The following is a 21,730-nucleotide window of genomic DNA, read 5'->3' on the forward strand; positions in this document are numbered from 1 at the left end:
TTTGATATACTTTTTCCGCCTATGTTGTCACCACTCTCTAGCAGTTTGTTAGTTTTTCTTATAGGAGGTGCTCCTAAGTATATACCCATTCCATTATATGTGTATACGTAGATGCATATGTATAGATAGACAAATACATTTCTCCATAAGAATGTTCACATAGTGTTTTATTTATTCCTTCCTGCAACTATAGATTTGCTTAAAATAGACTATAATTGGGGCGCCTGGGTGGCACAGTCGGTTAAGCGTCCGACTTCAGCCAGGTCACGATCTCGCGGTCCGTGAGTTCGAGCCCCGCGTCAGGCTCTGGGCTGATGGCTCAGAGCCCGGAGCCTGTTTCCGATTCTGTGTCTCCCTCTCTCTCTGCCCCTCCCCCGTTCATGCTCTGTCTCTCTCTGTCCCAAAAATAAATAAACGTTGAAAAAAAAAAGTATAATTGTATAATGCAGTTTAATAGTTTTTTGTTTTTTTTTTTTAAGTCAAATGTCTACTATTTGGTAGGCACTTTTCTGGGATTATTGGTAATCTTAACCACACCTCCTCAAAGTAGGCATTATCGCCACTTCTTCCACAACGGTGCTTCTCAAAGTGCCAGTTACAAACTGTTTATTACTTACCTGCAAAGAGATAACTACAGAAGTTGAGAATAAATGCTTAGAAACTTTTAAAGCAATATGACATTGCCATGACTTCCAAGTGTGTGATCTGTCTCAACAAATTTGGTTTGTGGCTTAAATTTTTTGTAGAAGTAAATGGGAAAGCTATAATGGCAGCGAAACATTTTACAGTATTCTAATTAAGGAGCTAATGCAGACCATAAACCAGTGTGCTACTCTCTTCATCAAGAAAGCATTGCTGTACAATAAAAATATCAGCTGAATATCAGGGTTCTTAGCAGTGTAATGAAATCTGTGAATTATGTTAAAGTGAATGTATTAAATGCAAGATTCTTTTCTTTTTAAAGTTGATTTATTTATTTATTTTTGAGAGAGAGAGACAGACAGACAGACAGAGTACAAGCAGGGGAGGGGCAGAGAGACAGAGGGAGATACAGAATCTGAAGCAGGCTCCAGGCTTTGACCCCAACGTGAGATTCGAACTCATGAGCCATGAGATCATGACCTGAACTGAAGTTGGACACTTAACTGACTGAGCCACCCAGGTGCCCCTATTTATTTTTGAAAGAGACAGAGAGAGTGAGTGGGGCAGGGCAGAGAGAGAGGGGGAGAGAGAATCGCAAGCAGGCTCTGCACTGTCACCAGTGGAGCCAGACATGGGGCTTAAACTCAAGAACTGTGAGATCATGACCCGAGCCGAAACCAAGAGCTGGTTTAACTGACTGAGCCACCCAGGTGCCCCAAGATTATTTTCTTTTCTTATGATACACAGATAGAGATTGATTATAAACAACTCTACTATATACTGAGGCACAAAAGTTGTAGAAGTAAAATCTTTTGTTGAGAATGTTTGAATATTAAAAAAAAAATCAACCCATTCCCAAATGTTAAATATGTGAGTTAGATAGCTAGTCATCTTTATTTGTCTGATAATATTTTATGTCTTCACTGATCTTAATACTTCTTGCAAGAAGGGAATGCAACATTTTTTTGCAATGGCAGGTAAGATTGAAGGCCAAAACCTAAAAGTTAGAAGCTTGGAAGAATAGAGTTTCTTGTTAAGAATAATTATTTACGACATGATCCATACACTATGTACAATTACCAGTAAAGTATGTGATCATCTTGACATTTGCAAAAAGTGATTACAGACCATTTTACAATATTGATGGGACATTTTGAATTGTATATCCCATTAAAAAAGACCCATGTTTAGAAATTCATGGATCCTGAAATCAATATTTTTCATCAAAATATGTTTAATTATATAACTTTACAGGATACATACTGGAACTGTATACTAATGAAGGACTGAAAATGAATTTTGAAAATGTAGCAAAACTTGCCTCATTTGGATAAAGTTTAAAATGAATATCTTAAGACTGCTGACATTGCTTCAAAATCTCTTTTTCCATCCTGTTAACATACTTGTCTTTTCTCCTCTATGACTGCTATTAATATAAGACATGGAAAAAGTTTAGATTATACATCATCCCTTACAAGAAATGCCATAGTCAATCCAAAGAGATTAGACAAATTAACAAGCAGGAAGCAAGTTTGTGTCACATTAAAATTTAAACAATTGATATATATATAGTGTTCATTCAAACTATGCATGTAGGTTTTTAATATGAGCAGTTTCTATTCATAACTTTTTGTTTAGTTCTAATTTTAGAATAACAAAAAAATACAAGTATATTAATAATTCTCTGCATTGTTCCTAATATACTCATACTCAGTGAAGGCATACAGTTTTAAAATTCTTTTCTTTTCTTATATATTATGGTTGTAGAACCTAATAATAAAAAGTTGGGACTTGTGTTTTGTATTATTTCATTTTTATTTTTATTTAATTTTTTTGATAATCCATTTTTTGTACTTTACAAAAGCATCACTTAATCTTGATTTAGGGGAAAAAAACATCTCTTGCCACAGATGATTTGAGAAGCACTGACTGAGCTCCATGAATAAGGTTAGTTTGTCTGTTGTGGTCACTATTGCAGCTCCACATGTTGAACCTTCATCTGAAAGTTGCAGAAAGGACACCTCAATTCCCTGTGCATGCAACAATAACAAAAAACTGCTCCTCTCCCTTCTACTACCTATAGTAGTTTGATATATGTTGTATCAAATTGTAAAGATAGAGTAAATAAAACACTTACTAATTATTTTGAATCTATAATCTTAGGATCCCTTAGAAACTAAGAATTATAATTAATTTCTTTTGTAATGCCTTCTCTGACATTCTATGCTTTCTATGACATCACATACATAGGTGATATTAGATTAATAATATAATCAATCATATGGCTACTCATAATTAATTAGGCTACTTTGCTCCTTGTTCGCAAACTAGAGATTGATTTTTGGTTGTTTGATCACATCACCAAGCTCAGTCACTTAATCCCTTGCTTGAATACCTTTCAAATATTTTCTTCCTCTCTACTTCCTTACCTCTATTTTCCATTTAGTGTAAATAGCTCTTCAAATATTAAACTTTTTTTTCTCTGTTTAAAAAAAAAATGTATACCAAGCTCGTGATAAAGCAGGAAACAAAAGACAAAAGTAGAGCTATGGCCATTTTAAAGCAGAATCACAATTATTTGTAGACAATTCAGGGTTGTATAATGAGAAACCTAAAAGGAGTTCAAATACTCTTAGAACCAGTGAGAGTATTTAGTGAGGAGGTAATAAACAAAATACAAATGTACATTTTGACTTACTAGATATCTAGTCACTATGTAGAAGGGGACAAAAAAGTCATTAAAGTCGCTGCCAGAATTGAGATACAAGAAATGGCTTCCATTGTGACTTTTTGCCACTCTTTGTCACATAAACTCAGTGGCAGTTGTGCAGGTGGGAGAGCCCCACATCTCTTTGTTAATATCTTACACCTTAGAGCTTACACTCAACATAAAATAAAGTGAGGCAGGAAGGAGAGAGAACTCTTCTTTTCTTCCAAAGTTTTCTTTCCCTAATGTAGGTCCCTTTTCCCAAAGCCTTTACAGTAGCAACTCAGCCTCCATATTTCATCTTCAACATAGTCGTAGCACCCAGGAAAAAATGAGGCTGGATATCATCATTTAAATACATTTTTGTTTTATGAAAAGGCTTTTTTTCGGTATTTACCCATCCACAGCCACTTCCAGTCTAAAGAGAGTATAGTATTTACAATCTCAAATTCCTGTTAAAATGAAATTGCTTAAGATTTCAACGGCAGATTTTTGTTGTTGTTGCTGCAGCATTTGATTTTCCAACATGTCAAAAATCTCTAAGAAGAGTTCCAGCCTGCAAATTTGGACATAGCAGCAGGTGGTCCTCCACAACACATTGGCCTCTAGAGGCATTTAGGCTGGAACTGAAATTGGTTTACATAATTGGTCAAGGTTGGTTCATGATCACACACAAATCCATGATGCAACTGGGATTTAAACTTGGCTTCCTTGACTATCAAGCCTATAAACTTCAACCAACCAACTTCTATCATGTTTGCAAAAGTTCATGAGCTAGGATTTTAAGATACAAAAAAAAAAAAAGAAAAAATAATAAACAATGGTCAGTTCCATAGACAAGCATAGTTATTGGTCCCTGGGAGATATTTTTATCACAATCCACTATTAGGAAATAGGCTATCCCATCTCGTGGCATGCAATTTTCAGCATCAGAAGAAAGGTTGGCTACATGTATTTGAAGGGGCTTTGAAAGTCCAACAGAAGAAAGTCTGTCTTGATATATACTACTACCATTCTTTCTAAAACATAAATGTGAATACTACAGAACATGTAGACCAATCATTCAGCATTTCTCCTTCCCATTTTCCATTTTTACTTTAGTCTACTCACTTCAGTCTAGTCTCAATATAGATAGGCGTAAAACCAGGAGACTTAATTCTGACAAACACCCACATTTTGGCACTAAAATAACACTGCCTCCTACACTTCACAGTGCTGCAAAATGCTCATTTACTGCTATTTCCAAAGATTGCTCACGAGAGTCTGCTGGGACTGAAGAAATAATAAACTAAGGAAAATTGAGTGCCTATACTAATTTATAACTCTTCATGCTCACACAGTATAAAACAATACATTAAAATCTTTATTATTTTAATAGCTATTTCTAAATTGTATTATTCTTTTTGATCGTGGAGAAATGTTACCTGAAGAGGTATGATGGAGGAAAAACACTTGGTTTTTATAAATATGGGAAATATCCAAAATTAATTACAAAAAGCACAAATGAATAACTTGAAAAGTAGATCATATTCCTTAACATTTTAAACCACAATACACTTGACAACTTAGAAGAAATTGATAAATTCCTAGAAACATATAACCTTCCAAAACTGAATAAAGAAGAAATGGATGATTTGAAGAGGCCAGTTACTAGTAATGAAATTGAATCAGTAATCAAAAAACTTCCAACAAAGTGAAGCCCAGGACCAGATGGCTTCACAGGTGAATTCTACCAAATATTTAAAGAAGAGTTAATGCTTATTCTTCTCAAACTATTCTAACAAATAAAAAAAGAAGGAAAGCTTCCAAATTTATTCTATGAGGCTGGCACTACCCTGATACCTAAGCCAGACAAAGACAACAACAACAAAAAAAGAAAACTACAGGCCAATATCTCTGATAAATATAGATGCAAAAATCCTCAACAAAATATTAGCAAACAAATCCCATAATACATTAAGAAAATCATTCACCACGATCAAGGGGGATTTATTCCAGGGATGCAAGTGTGGTTCAATATTTGCATATCAACCAATGTGATATATCACATTAATAAGAAAAAGCATAAGAACCATATGATCATCTTAGTAGATGTAGAAAAAACATTTGACAAAGTACAATATTCATTCATGGTAAAAGCTCTCAACAAAGTAGGTTTAGATGGAATGTACTTCAACATAATAAAGGCCATATATGAAAAATCCACAACTAACATCATACTCAATGATAAAAAAACTCAGACGTTTTTCTCTAAGATCAGTAATAAGACAAGGATGTCCACTCTTACTACTTGTATTCAACATAGTACTGAACCTCTTAGCAGCAGCAATCACATCAGAGAAAGAAATAAAAAAACATAAATACTGGTACCAAAAAAGTAAAAGTGTCACTATTTGTATATGACATGATACTATATATAGAAAATCCTAAAGACTCCACCAAAAAACCAATAATCTAATAGTTTTTAAATTAGCATCACCATTACTGAATGGCTGTGTTTGTTTTTATGTCTTACTTTTTGGTACTTAGATCAATACTCCCAAGTTTACTTATAAAAAAACTCACTGGGGGAGTCCCTGAGTGGCTCAGTCGATTAAGCTTCGAACTCTTGATCTCAACTCAGGTCTTGATTATAGGTCCTGAGTTTGAGCCTTGTGTCAGGGTCCATGCCCAGCGTGGGGCCTACCAAAAAGAATTACACACACACACACACACACACACACACACATTAAAAAGCTCAGTGGGATTAAAAAGAGGCTATTCTAATTAGGGGCATCCAAATAGTAATATTTGAAATAGAGTTTCCTTATTTGTTCTGTACTTTATGTTGAAGTTCTTTTCATAAAAAGTGATTCTTTCAAGAGAGAAGAATATTCTACATAGATTCCACACACTGAACCTATCAAATGTGAGATTTACTGAATGTAGATGTAAATTATAGTAATTGCTTGCCCCAGCCCTAGTTACACTGCAAAGCACAGTGGAAGGACCTAATGTTAGCCGAACCAATCCATTTCTCTCTACTGGGATTTTGAAACTAGGAGAGACAAATGCAGTTGACTATGTTTTTGAGTACAATAATCTTTACATTTGTTCTAGGGCTAAATTTTCATCAGTCTCAAACTAAAAAAAAAAATAATTAGCACCATTTCTACAATGTAGATTCATCACAGGTGGGGATATTACTGTCTTAAAGTCTGTCGTAAATTATTAAGAAAACCATAGAATAGGCAAAAACACTAAAAATTAAATAGTAAAACTTTTTTTTAATGTTTACTCATTTTTAGAGAGGGAGAGGAAGTGGGGGAGAGGCATAGAGAGAGGGGGATGGAGAATCCAAAGTGGGCTCTGTGCTGACAGCAGAGAGACCAATATGGGGCTTGAACCTACAAACCGTGAGATTATGACCTGAGTCAAAGTTGGATGCTTAATCGACTGAGCCACCCAGGTGCTCCTAAATAGTAAAATTTTTAACACTATGTTTTACCTAAATAGAATTATATTGGCATAAGCCAAAATTATGTAATTGTGCAAACAATTAAATTTATACATTATGGACAGTATATATTGATAGTGTTGTGATTTTCTTGTACTTACTAAGTATTATAATGTCAATGTTATTTTGAAACTTACTTAAAAAATGTTAGGATATCTTACATCTTACATTTTCCATGGTCTGTAAATCAGATCCTGATTCAAAGGCTGTTCAACATAGAGACCATATCAGTATGTCACCAGGAAATTAGTTCTCTGCGCAGTATACCATTACTTCACATATTTGACAAATAATACATAATAGTTTATTTACAACTGTTTCTTTAAATAAATTCATTTTATCCAAATAGTATATTTTCAGTCAAGTGTATTTCAAGTGAAATGATTTTTCCCTAGGCTCATGGAGGACATATTTACCAATTATTTTGGAATTTCACCTCCTCAATGATGAGGCTTAGTATGAAATAAGTAGAATTGTATTTATCTACCTGTGGAATGCTTGACCCAATACTTTCCCCCTACATCATCCACCATCTCTATATATAGATGGTACATGACAACTTGCTACTTGAGGTCAAAATCCTTATTGTATTACGTATTGTATTACGTTCGTAGTTCCAATGCCCAGTATAACTCCTGGGACATCACGGTGTTTCACAGAATAGAACTGAAATTGTGACTTGGAAATTTTTTAAGTATTAAATCTGCTTAGACATTTATAGAATAAGGGCACTTACTTAGTGAAAACCTCCTTTCTTTGATAACTATTAATTCCCCAAATTGAGGATCTGAAATACCACAAAAGATACCAAAGCATTTCCCCAAAACCTGGTTGGTCATTGTTTGCATTTTTTAAATTGCTTTGGGAGATGGAAACAGATGGAAACAGATGACACAATGGTGGTGACTATCCACCTAACCTGACTCTAGCCATCATCCCACTTCTACTGCCATCATCATAAAAAGTGGTATTCCTCAGGTGGTTTATGATCATTTTAATAAATCCTGACTACGTACTGACTCTATATATCTTACTAATATATTAATATACTTATAAAATATGTTCCAAGAAACATATATAATTAGAAGATAAAGGGAATCTAACTTTAACCAAGACAAGCTTTCTTTTGAGTAGCTCTTATTCAACATGGAAAGGACTACTAAAAAATCAATGAGCTACAATAACTATAAACAACCAGGCATAGTACTTATCACACTTTAGTTAGCAAACATTTATTGAATGAATGGTTGGATAAACACACAAGCTAATCACCAGAAGTTAGAATAAAATATTTTGAATATTCTTCTCTCTGTAGGGTTTGCTAAAAAAATGTTAGTGCAATGTACATTAACTAAGAGCACTTAGTTCAGGAATTTGCTCAATCTCAGAGACCTACAACTACCTAATTTATGTGTATTATATTTCACTTTTATTTTAAAACTAAAAGCATTATAAAAAAGTAGTAACATTAGTAAAACCTAGTTTTCTCTAAAATATAATATCTATTATGGAAAGTATGCTGAATTCCAAAATATCCAAGAATTAACATTTCCTGAAAGCATTCAGGCATACATATATGGTTTTGAATGTACAAGTTACAAATGTTGATGCTATTATAACTTAATCTACCTATACCAGTAAAATTTATAGTGTATGTGGTTATCTATGTTTCTCTTGAAATTGCTGGACTTAAACTACACTAGAGTAAACAAATTAAAAAAGTATATTATGTACAACTGAAGATTTTGCTTATGCTTAATGAAAATTTCCAATAATGGCATTGTCATTAGCAGATTAAGTGAAAGGAAATTGTTTCTTTACAAATATCTATTAGCACAGAGTTTAATATATACATTAAATTTGAGGAATATAACATTGAAAAAATTAATATGTTTTGGAAACAATACTATTACTTATTTCTCCCCAAAAGAAATAATTCTATTCAAGGTAGTTGTGAGTATAAAGTGATGCAAAGTTTTCCATAGAAATTGTCTTTACTAAAAACTGGGTAAGAAGAACTTTGTGCATGATAAGTAGCGATGGTTACTTCCTGCATATCCTTCCAGATATATGTGTTTCTTTTCCTGCTCTTTGCTCTGAGAGAGTAAACTACCCAGGATCCCTTGACTTATGGATTCCATTTGGGCTCAGACCATGGAAAGCATTGTCAAAGTATCAGAAGGTTGGAAGAAACAGAGATCAATTGACATATTTCTATAGGCCACCCTTCCAAACCAGTTATAGCTTTTAATCAGAAGCTTCCTCTCACAATCATAGCTTTTGCTTTTTCATCACCCTTTCAGGCCCAACGGTAGGCTGGTTTCTTACCATTGCTAGCTCCTGGGTGCTGTATTATCTTGACCAGTTCCTTTACATATGCCTATACCTATCTGTAAATAGTGTGCTCATTCTTTATTACCTCCACTATATTTTTTTTGATAGTAACTTGGTTCATATTCATTTAATATGCATGCATTTGCTAGAAAATCTGCTAATGCATATGAAATGACTGTGGTATGATGGAGTTGAAATATGAAATAAAGTGTGCTCAGGAGATCTACTAATAAGAAGGTGATTTGGTGGGGGGTGGGGGGGTGCGCCTGGGTGGCTCAGTCGGTTAAGTGACCAACTTCAGCTCAGGTCATGATCTCACAGTTCGTGGTTTCGAGCCCCACGGCGGGATCTGTGCTGACATCTCAGAACCTGGAGCCTGCTTCCGATTCTGTGTCTTCCTCTCTCTCTGCTCCTCCCCCTGCTTGCAGCCTGCCTCTCTCTCTCTCTCAAAAATAAACAAACATTAAAAAATTAAAAAAAAAAAAAGAAGTTGACTTGGGAGTAAAGACCTAAAAGAAATGATAATTTCCACAGGAAATTAAGAAAAAAAAACCCACAATAAAATGAAGTCCTTACCAGAATGATCCAGCATAAAGTGAATTATGCTCATCCCAAGAAAACTCAGGCTCATCATTGTCTTGTCATTTACTACTCAAGTTATTCAAATCTGCATATATAAAATGGGACCTTGTACATAAAATGGGACTGCCCACTGTACAGGGTTGTTGTGAATACAGTGAGAAAATGTAAACCTAAAGGTTTTTTAAAAATTTGTATTGTGTACCTTTAAGTTGTCATCATTAATTCCATGTCTTTATTGTAACTTATACATATTATTTGAAAAAAAATATTTTAAGAAAGCAAAAAGAAGGGTAATGTCGGCCACTTCAATAACTGCGTTATTGAGTTAATTTTTAATATTTTAAAGTCTGTCACATTGATGGAAACCAGTCGTGGGTATAGACACTGTCAGGTGGTACTGGTTGGCATGGAGCCAGGAAATCTTGTGCTTTCATTTGAGGTTCATCTCATTTTTCTTCTCCTTATCACTCCTTGTTCTAAGACACCTTATTCATGTTCTTTCTCTCCCACTGCCCCCAATATTAATGTAAAATTATCGGCAGAGTAATTAGATAATTAACACCAGTGATTTTTGGTTACGCCGTTAGTAAAATTTTATTTTCATTCCTTTAGTTATGAAATTTCCTTCAGGAAATATTTGAGAATCATTCAAACATAATTGAAAAAAAGCAAAGTTACTGTGAAGAGAAATATCACAAAAAGTTGTGTATTTTACATTTTTATATAAAACAAATACAAGCACATACAGATATGTCTGTTTAATGCATACACTAAGCACCCCTGGAGATGTTTGTCCAAGGTATTTTTTGTCAATAATAGGAAGGAATTGAAGTGTTTTTTCCTGAGCATTAAGTGATCAGATTGTAGTACTTCAATTGTTTTTTTCCCCCCACACCTGCAGAGAAACAGACGCAATGATCTAATTGATTTTTTCATTTTCATTGCCAAATGCCACACAGCATTCCTGTGGTGTGTCAATGAACAACACTCCCTATTCTCTCTGTCTCCTTATACCCACTCTATTCCAAATGCTTACCTACTATTAATAACAGATGTGGTAAGATTTGTGCAAAAAGAAAGAGACGAAGGACATACATAGCAAGTGAATGAATGAGCTATGTCTAGTCTCGGTCACTCTGACCCATTAGAACCTGTAAAACATCCTATTGAGTTTTATTTTCTATTTAGATCTGCAGGTTCTTAAGTGTTATAGAAAAAAAAGCTTCATATAGCAACTATGCAGAAATGAAATGGAATTGTAATGAAATATTTACTTCATAGGTTAATGATTTTTGGTGTTCAGATACACAGAAAGTAGACAGGGAAATTGTTTAAAATGCAGTTCTGATCCAAACACTGGAACATCTGATTTGGTCACGTATCGATGAACCCCTTTTATTACTCTGCTAATTGGGGTCAGAAGCAAGATTAGAAGCCAGATCTGACTCCTGTGTCTGATGCAATGTTCCCATTAAAGCTATGCAACTTACACAGCAAAAATTTGTTTATTTAATATTCAATACATTTTCACGATGACCTAGGGTTGTCTCCGTTGGAAAATACATATTCTACTAGCTGAGGCTGGAATTGCATGAGGTCTATTATGGCATCTAAAGAGTGAATCAACATCTAGGACTGTGCTTTTCAAAATAGTAACCACTAGCCACACATGCCTGTTGAGTACTTGAAATGTGGCTAGTGTGACTGAGAAACTAAATTTTGATTTTATTTAATTTTTATTTAACTTAAATTTAAATATTCACATGTGGCTGCTGGCTACAGAATTTTGTTCTGCAAAGATATAGAACATTGTCCTTGTTATGGAAATTTCTCTTGGGCAGTGCTGACTATAATTTATCCCTCTGTCTTACTCTATGTGTGTCTTCAACATTTTGAAAGGAACTTCTGCTCTTTAACTAAAAGGCAGGTGCCAATATCAATGGTAGAGGCCACTTGCGTTATACTTAACCCGACCGGGTGCCAGGTGCCTTTGTTCTCAGGGGCATTCTGGTGAAAACTGACACAGAGGTCATACCTGGATTCAAATGTCTTCACTACCCATCATTTGCTGAATGTCTGTGGACAATTTTCCTTGAGAGTTTGATCCTTAGTTCTCCGCTTATAAATGAGGAGGCTACTGATCATATTAAATGTGTGCAAGGTGGCAAAAGCCCGAGTTTTTATTGCTGAATTCACTGCTTTCCCCCTTATTTTACCTGAATGAGAAATCTTATGATATTAGTTTCACCTTAGCCAATTCCGCCCCCCCCCCCCCCCCCCCCGGGCCACACACACACCTATCTCCATCTGAGAAGAGATTCCTGAATATTCACGTTTAACCTCCCTTACAGAGACTACCAGGAACGGGCTTCAGCTTAATTCTCCTTTAGCAGACCAACAACTGTCCACTCACAGCGTGTTTTTCTTTAGCTAATAATTCCAAGTAAACAAGAAAGGTTTCCCAGTTTGAACTGGGCCAATGGGCTGCCATCCTGAGTTCTTTGTTCAACCCTCATAGGCTGGAAGGACCCTTCCAGACCTGTGTCTTCAGGTAGCATGAAAAACTTCTCGGAACATGTTTTGGGGCTCATAGCAGCAGTGACAATGTCAGTGAGAAGCACTTGTTCCATTCTTCTGGGCCACTTGCCCTCTTTCCTTTTCTCCCTTCTTCTCAATAACCTATGTCAGTACAAAAACCTAAGTTTAGGGACACAGAACTTTTGTGAAAATTTACTTGCTTAAACCCAAAGCTTTTCAACTTCAGCTGCATTTCTTAAAGTTTATTTTGAGAGACAGAGAGAAAGAGAGAGAGAGCAGGGGAAGGGGAGAGAGAGAGAGAATCCCAAACAGGCTCTGCACTCTCAGTGCAGAGCCCTATGCGGGGCTCAATGCAGTGCTCCATCCCACCAATGGTGAGATCGTGACCTGAGCAGGAATCAGTCAGCGCTTAACCAACTGAGCATTCAGGCGCCCCAACCTCAGCTGCATTTTATTTTTTTTATTTTTATTCTTTTTTTTTTTTTATTCTTTTTTATTTTTTTATTTTTTTTATTTTTTATTTAAAAAAAAATTTTTTTTCAACGTTTATTTATTTTTGGGACAGAGAGAGACAGAGCATGAACGGGGGAGGGGCAGAGAGAGAGGGAGACACAGAATCGGAAACAGGCTCCAGGCTCTGAGCCATCAGCCCAGAGCCCGACGCGGGGCTCGAACTCACGGACTGCGAGATCGTGACCTGGCTGAAGTCGGATGCTTAACCGACTGGGCCACCCAGGCGCCCCTCAGCTGCATTTTAAAAGCACCTGAGACACAGTTAAAACACTGTGATACTGTATACCCTTCAAAACTTCTGTTTTGAAAGCTCCTGAAAACAATAGGCAACATAATATGAGACAGAAATAAGCACAGAATTAAGGAGGGAGCCTTTATGTAACAGTAGCAGCCACCTGCAAAAGGTGGTGCAATCAGAGACACAGACAATCACTCATTTTTTCTATTGTTCTCCTGAGCAGTTGTCACTTGCACAGCATGTGTGTGTTACTCCAGTCATGCTAACCCATGCTCAGCTTCTGTACTTAGGCTCTGGCACAATGTAGCATGTTTGTTTGCTCAAGATAAGCTTTAGGACTGAAGTGAGGCGGGTAAATGTGGACAAAAAGATGATGTGGGACAAACCGTGATTTGGCATCGTCAAAAAATGCTTTCATTTTCAAACTCTTGCATTTGATGGACATCACTGTCAAAGATCCCTTCCACTGAGACATCACAAAGGAACTGAACCAATGACTTGTGAGGGAACACACGTTAGACTGCCATTCATGAAAGGGTATTTTATGCACAACTTTCTGTTATTCTGTTGCAACAGATTTTTAAAACCATAATAGAGTTAGAATTAGAAACAATCTAATATCAAAACTAGAAACTGGCTATACTACATTCACACACATACACACACGGAGGCTTTTTTCAACATGACTCTAAGCTATCATAGCAATTGGTAAAGAAAAAAATAAAATAAAGCAAGTTCACATTACAACAACTCATATGATCAGATATTGCGATTTTATGGCAATAAGATGCAGGAATATGTTGCTATATATCCCAAATATAACATGATGGATTTTTTCTCACCATAATTATCCCTCAGGAAAGAGGGGCTGCCTTGTTTCTAAGTCTTTGCATTTCTTGTATTACAAGCTCTTTTTTTTTTTTTTTCAACAAGATCCTAACACATTAGCTTGAAATACCCTGAATCAATTCTGGTTTTAGATGTTCTATAAAGGATAACTTATAGAATCACTGTAAGAGGAAGCAAAGACATTTTGTATAGATTTTGTTTTTGTGCCTGAGGATTTGACCTCACCACTGTAGATGTCACTGTAAACATGCCTCTCAAAAATCTCCTTAAAAAGCAGGACAATATGTTGGTACATCGTGGAGGTCATTATTATACTTCTGCAGGATGAATGAACAACAAAAAATTGTTCTGGTGTCATAAAAAATCATAGTTGTTTCTTGGGACAAATTTCTCATTGATAACATCCTACACTTTGAAAAAACACTGCTAAGTAAGATGATTTCCTTAAATGCCAGGATGGAAAAGCAATGTCCCTAAATGAATATATGTTTTTCTTTTAGTTTAAATATGCCCATATAATCAGATCAACAAATTAAATAGTTTTAAGTATATATTTCATTGTTCCATGATTATCTTTAAAGGACTGTGGCCCCCAAAACATTTTCTCTTGCTTTATACCATTGAGAAAACAAGAGATTTTTCTTAAAATTGATGTCACCTTATATTTGGGCATATATGTTTAAATACTTATTTACAAATACTTGCAAGCAACTAATATTAAAAGCAAAAAGAGTTTGTTGAATCTCTGTGTGATTCTTATTTATTTTCTTTAAAAAAAAATTTTTTTTCAACGTTTGTTTATTTTTGGGACAGAGAGAGACAGAGCATGAACGGGGTAGGGGCAGAGAGAGAGGGAGACACAGAATCGGAAACAGGCTCCAGGCTCTGAGCCATCAGCCCAGAGCCCGACGCGGGGCTCGAGCTCCCGGACCGCGAGATCGTGACCTGGCTGAAGTCGGACGCTTAACCGACTGCGCTACCCAGGCGCCCCTATATTTTCTTTTTTAACCAACGTGACTTCATTCTTTGAAAAGCAACAGAGATCACTGGTTTTAAACAGCAATCACAAATTCCTCCAAACACCATAAAGGAGCAAAGAAAAGTAAACACTGACACATTTTTTTCAAGGAGATGTGCCATCACTACACCAAAAGCACTAGTAGATTTAAAACCAAATATAAAGCTTACATAATATTAGCATGATAAAACTTAGACATATTTTTTACTAAGAACCAGTGAAATCAAAAGTCTTTAAGCTTCATTTTCACTTATACAACTTTCATTCCGACTGAATATACTTGAGATACAAGCTACTTTTTGTGGTTTTATTTATGAAATTGTAAAATAATTAATTCACAAAATCAAATTTTTACTCTTGAATAATATACTTTCTTTAAGCTTTAAACTATCGCATTAGATATTTCTCATATTTATCAAATTGCAAAGATATATAGTCTCATAAAATCTGTTAAAAACTTCTAAATGGTATAAAAGAGTCCTTAATAAGAAGCATTAAATAATCAATAATATTAATAGGAATTAAAATTGTATTAATACTGCTATAGTGAGTGTTTAGCAGATGAAGGCTTTAAAATTCATTTTCAGACTCTCTAAAATATTCTTAAAGTACCAAAACAAAACAAAACAAACAAACAAACAAAAAAAACAAAAGAAATGTCTACTTCTACAAGTCCCTGTTAAACATGAATGATTTCACATCAAACACTTAATCAAAACATGAGAAATATAAATATGGAGTCAACACATTGGCTTTAAGTCTGGTCAATATTTAACTCACAATCTTTAAATGACAATATTAACTTTAAATCTCACATGACTGTGAGACATTTAGCCCCTTCCTTGTGCTCCTATGAAAATATGGCCTTTAGTGATATCTGCTGCATTTGTCTTTTAAATAGCAAAATAAAACAATAAATAAAAACTCTTTCTAAGTAATATACTTCTATAGAAATGCTAGCCTGACCTTCTGTGATACTTAACTTTATGTGACAACTAATTAATTAGACCACAGTACCCAGATATTTGGTCAAATGCCAATCTGGATATTGCTGTGAAGGTATATTTAGATGAGATTACATTGAAGTCAGTACACTTTGAGTAAAGCAGATTAGCCTGCATAATGTGGTCTTGTTCAATCAGTTGAACCCTTAAGAGGAAACATGTGAGTCCCTGGAAGAAGGGGTTTTTTCTCCAGACTGCCTTAAGACTTGAGCTGCAATATTGACTCTTCCCTGGTCTCCAGTCTGCTGGCCTGCCTTGCATATTTCAGGCTTGCTAGCCTCCACAATCACTCGAGCCAGTTTTTTTTAGTCTCACTCTTCCTCTCTCACTCTCCAACTCTCTCTGTCTCTCTGTCTCTGTCCTTCTCTCTCTGTAGATAGCTATAATGTCTCTATGCATCTATGTATCTATCAAGATAGAGAATACTTGTCCCCTAACAATGTACTCTAAAATATATTTTGTTCATGTGTTTATTGTCTGTCCCCTACTGGACCGTACGTCCCTATAAGGGCAGATATTTTATCTGTTTGTTCACTAACTCTAATGCCTTTTACAAAGGAAACCTCAAAAAAAAATTGAGTCAATAAATTCGAATTTTAGCCAATCTTTCATTATATATTAAAGTTGAAAATAATTAAAATTTTCATTTTAAATTTGGAGTACATCAAAGAGAAAAACTACAGTGAGGTAAAAAACATAGTGAATTTCTATCTTAGGGGGAATGGGCACATTTATTGGACTAATTTGACTACACTTTAATCATTAAAATGGAGCTGATTTCAAATTTTCTTACTGTTGTCTACACAGATTCATAAGAAATCCAGATATTAAGACCATGTTGAAGAGCTGATATATAGATATTTATATTCTATATAATTTAAATAATCTAAAGCAACAGCTCCTTATTTTTGTTGTAGTTCATGAACTCGTTTCCCCCCGACGTCACCCCAGCGCTTATAATAATGGATGAAGGCTTGGAAATTCAGTGTATAATTTTAGTTGTTTGCTTGAATTAAATATTATGAATTTCATTACTTTCCAAAAAAGTTTAATCAAAACCTATCATCCAATTAGGAGCCCAGTTAATTAATGAAGTCTAACTCAACTTGAAGTAAATACAGCTTTTTAATTTCAGTTTATTTTGAAACATGCAGCTACTTAAATTTATTATGGGAATGGTTTCTACAATTCTTACTTTCAAGCCCATTCATAAGAATAATGTCACAAAACTTTCCAAAATCATACAGCATCTTGTAAATATATTAAACTAAGGTTAATTAAAAAAATATATATTACCTAGAGTGAGGAAAAAGCATTTAATCTATACAGAAGGCAATTACAAGAATGAAGGAATATGATATCTAGAGAGAATATAATGGTTAAGAGAAGGCATAAAATGATTTTTGAAATAGAACTGTAACTGTTTATTTTATTAAAAAGTTGACATAGGTTATCTTTAGTGTTTATGACTTGCAAACTAAAGTATTTAATATTTAACATGTTTAAATACAAGCAGCGGCAGTTTTGTAATCAAAACGAATAATTTGAATCATCTTAGAAAAATAAATTCATTATAATTAGGATATTTCAGAATATGATTAAAACATTTAAAAGAAAATGTATTCACCTTTCTTGTCATCAAAGTACAGAGTCTGTTGAGCTGGATTTGACCACTGGAGGGAGGTGTTATCATTTTGATCAACCCTGCAGGTCAAAATCGCAGTTCCACCTTCAACAACCGTTACATTCTGTGTTAGTGGAAACTGCCCTTGGCTGCCTAAAAGGGGATTAAAGAAAATGTTGATTAAATGAGAGTTATAAAATGATTAACTTCCCAAGAACTATGTTGGGCTTCTTACTCCAAATAAAATTTAAACCAACCAAACAACAACATAACTATATATTACAAAAAGACAGAAAAAAAATAATTGAAAGTCCTTAATTAGAGGACAAGACTCCTTCATATTCCCTTATATGTTCCAGAAAACCTTCTTTTCTTCCTAGGCACACATGAAGATTTATATGCAAATAGTAACATGATTGTCATTAATTTCCTTTGGCCTTGCATTAATAATATGGAGTGGTTCTAGTCATCTTTGAAGATAAGGCACTGGAATAATTTTGGCTGAATTGAACTCTCTAATGCAGGAGAGGAAACACATAAGACACTTCCCTGGTAGCTTTTATAATCCTGAATAAAGTCTATGAAATATGGATACTGGAACTTTAGATTCAATTTCTGATAACATAAAAAAAAAAGAATCCTATTTTATCAGAGCTTCTTGTAGATGCAGCTGTTTTTAGAAACACAAAATGTGTTGGGGAAAACAATGTAAGTATTTTTCAAGAAGTGTTCATCTTGTGGAATATCCATCAAAATCTTAAAGGGATTAACTTAGGAGAAGTGATAATATTCTCCTTTGTTCCTTTTTCTTGTTTTCTGATTTCCCCAATGAATATATATTTCTTTTATAATCAAGAAAAAAACCTGTATTTCAAATGACCCTTTGTTCCTTTTTCTTGTTTCCTGATTTCCCCAATGAATATATTTCTTTTATAATCAAGAAAAAAAAAACATATTTCAAATGACCCTTGTCAAATCAGATCAGTAGAATATAATCAAGTTTTCTATCTTCCTAAGTATCATACTAATTTATTAAGATAATTCATATAATAACTTTACTTAGTAAGAACACTTCTAATAGTTAAAACAAAACTCATGCACATGGAAACATAATACATAAATTTCACTCTAGTAAGATGATCTGGAGATGAGCTCTGCCAAATCCAGTAACAATTATCAACATGGGTAGAAAATGACTTTCCAGAGCCAGGTTAAAATACTATTATGTGAGCAAGGTAGTTCATTAAGTCAAGGATAATTTACATATGCAAGAACATTATGATGACTTAATCACACCCATGAAATATATTTCTCTTTTCTTCTTTCGTTTTGTAATGATTCTATCATTACTACAAGCACCACTTGAGGTTATGCTGGAGCTATTGGCATAAAGGATCTTATTACCAAGAAGCCTGTTGATTGGCACCGTAAGAGACAGAAGAGCCTGAAGGGGAAAATTTCTTTCCAGACCTAAGTGACACAAGCACAGAGGTTCATGACCATGTTATATAATTAAGCCTATCATGTATAAAATCTGATATCAGTAGCTTTGTCTTCTCAATGCCAACCTCTTAGAGTCACTATGGCAACTCCCCAGGATATCTCCCTGTAATCTTTAGGGTGGAGTTTTTAAATTGAGGTTAGGAGATGTCTGGAATAAATTCTTTGATAGTTGACTTAAAAGTCAACAGGAGCCAGAGTGGGATGTGTTTTGCCTTCAGCTCAGAGGTGACCTCTAGCAGGGAAACGTGGAGAACTATCAATCTTGTGAAGTGAGGTGAGGCGAAAACCACATAAGAGAAAACATGAACTAAAACAGAAAGAAGGAATAATTACCAGAGTTATCAGATGAGCAGCTCATAAATATGAAGCTCAGAATGATTTTAAGATATTTTTCTCAAATTCTCAGGCATTGATGTAACACATAAATTGAACAAGCTGGGGGAGGTGGGATTCTTTAAGTAGTAAAAAGCACACAGCTGCTAATAAGAATACACAGTTCACCCCAGATAACAATTTGACTATCAACTGGTACATAAATAATATCGTCTGCTTCTTTAAAGAAGTGGAAAAAGAGCAGTGATGCTTGCAATAATTTCATCCACTACATTTGCAAAATAATTTTCAAAACATCCCCATAAGAAAATCTTATCCTTCTCATTTCACAGATGGGTAAACTGACACTGGGAGGTTAAGTGATTTTCCATGGTGAAACAAAGTCAATGAACCATTTGGAGTTTGTTCTGAAAGTTGAGAATTTTATTCTTATTTTTCCACAAGGGCTGCTGAGCCATAGTAACTTTGTCACTATTTGCCTAAGTGTGAATTAGACAACAACAACAAAATAAATGAGTAAACCCTTTGACAATGAAATTTCCAATTCCATACCTAGCCGAGCTATGCCCTCATAAATTTCAGTTATAACATTAAAATCAAATAACAGAGGATGTCAATAGCAAGTGCTCTTAAATATCCTATCCTATTCAAAACTTACTTTGGACAATAATTTCCTTAGCAAATCTTTCCTTACTGGCCTATAGAAGACAGAAAGTAATAATTGTTAGGGTCTTCTACATGCCAGGTACTGTATATACACTAGTATACCTACACCTGTCCTTTCAGGTAGGAGATTAGGACAGCTTCCCTCCATCTTCTCCCCACGTAGATTCTGACTTTAAAGTATTATGACTTCTGTTCCCTGGGACCTGCAGCCTAAAATCCCTGCAGTCAAATAATTTAGTTTTTCCCAATAGAGAGCAAACTCATGTGGAGAATCTACTAATCTTAAATACCCTTAGGATATGTGGTTTCCAAAATCAATTCAAAAGCCAGTTTTGTAGGCAGTCAAACTTCTTCTCAAGCTTTGAATTGCCTTTTACTTCTGGTTATAACCTGGAGAGAGCATCAGTTTAACTGCTACTTTTCTCTTTTAACTCCTTGTGGCTCACGTTTGTCATTTAATCCCATTTCAGAGAGTCTTTCCAAAGAAGTTAACAATTTTCCCAATTAGAAAAATTAGTGTGTTACCAAATTAAGGATTCATTTGCAATGCAATCATCAGACAAATATTTTGGAGGACCTACTACATGCCTTGCCTTGTATGAATCAACATCTGAAAGATGCAGAGGAAGAGAAACTTGCTAAGGAGACTGCAGAGTTCAGAAACTTTGGGAGAGGGTGTGATAGCAAGGGAGAAGGCAGTGTAGGTGTGGTATATAACTCGTTATTTTTTTCCTATCTGTGAGAATTTGTGAGATGCTTTGGTCATACCATTTGGGGCCTTACTGTAAAATTATCCTTTCTCTGGCCGAGCTCAGCACCATCCTAGATTTCAGAGGAGTTATTCTTATCAAACAAGTTTATGATCATCTTTAAAGGAAACAAACTTCCAATTTAGAATTGTAGAAGCTGGCTATTTTTCTATTTTTCCAGGCAGCTAATGTCCTTCATTTTCCTCCTCCCCTCCTTGTATTTATTCCCTTTCATTATTTGCATAAATATCAGTCTCCTTTACTTGTTCCCAGGCTAATTAAAGGGCAGGTGATGAGGTTGTCTTCCTTATCTTTGAATCAACTGCATTGCTTAACATTCTGTATTGTGAGTTGGAACTCCTAGTGGGTGCTCATTGTCCAAAATGAAGCATCTTTGCAGGGTAGAGGCTGGCATTTGTAGGGGAACTTGTGACAGTAGAATGACCAGAATAACTCAAGTCTGTAGCATTTGTTCATGGTCAAAATAGAGGGGCAGAAGGAGAGACTGATTCTTCACCAAGAAAAAATATATATATATGGAAAATTTAAATTTCAAAACCCTTATTAGTAGAATATCTTAAGACAGTTTTTATGAAGTTCTAATTGAAAATCACGAGGAGTGTACATAAGATATAACAGATTGTGGTCTAGAACAGACACATCTAATACCATTGTCAGCCCCCAAAGTGAAACATAAAAAGACAGACCGTGCCAAATTTATGCTCCAGAAGGGGAAAAGCATAAAATATAATAACTTTTCTTGAATATGAAGTATAATAAGCCCTAACCAAGCCCTTTTAGGTAGACAGACCTCTGAAATGGAAATATTTTACCTTCCCTTCCTGGTCCAAGTTCCCTTGCATCAACATCCATTTTAACAGTACCCTTCCCTCTATCATCTCATCCTCCACAAGCACTAAGCCAATGGTAAATA

At 34.9% G+C, this 21,730-nt stretch overlaps 1 protein-coding gene across 1 annotated transcript in view; it reads right to left on the reverse strand.

The window, feature by feature from the left end:
• CADM2 (cell adhesion molecule 2) overlaps positions 1-21,669 on the reverse strand; it is a 266,603-nt gene extending 244,934 nt beyond the window's left edge. The window contains exons 1-2 of the mRNA XM_047875439.1: positions 21,630-21,669; positions 17,549-17,698 (exon numbers count right to left, since the gene is read on the reverse strand). Of these exons, the coding sequence (XP_047731395.1) occupies positions 17,549-17,698; positions 21,630-21,669 (190 nt within the window). The remainder of the gene's footprint in view (positions 1-17,548; positions 17,699-21,629) is intronic.
• Positions 21,670-21,730: the final 61 nt, after the last annotated feature.

This window comes from Prionailurus viverrinus, chromosome C2, assembly GCF_022837055.1.
Source record: "Prionailurus viverrinus isolate Anna chromosome C2, UM_Priviv_1.0, whole genome shotgun sequence".
Lineage (NCBI taxonomy): Eukaryota > Metazoa > Chordata > Mammalia > Carnivora > Felidae > Prionailurus > Prionailurus viverrinus.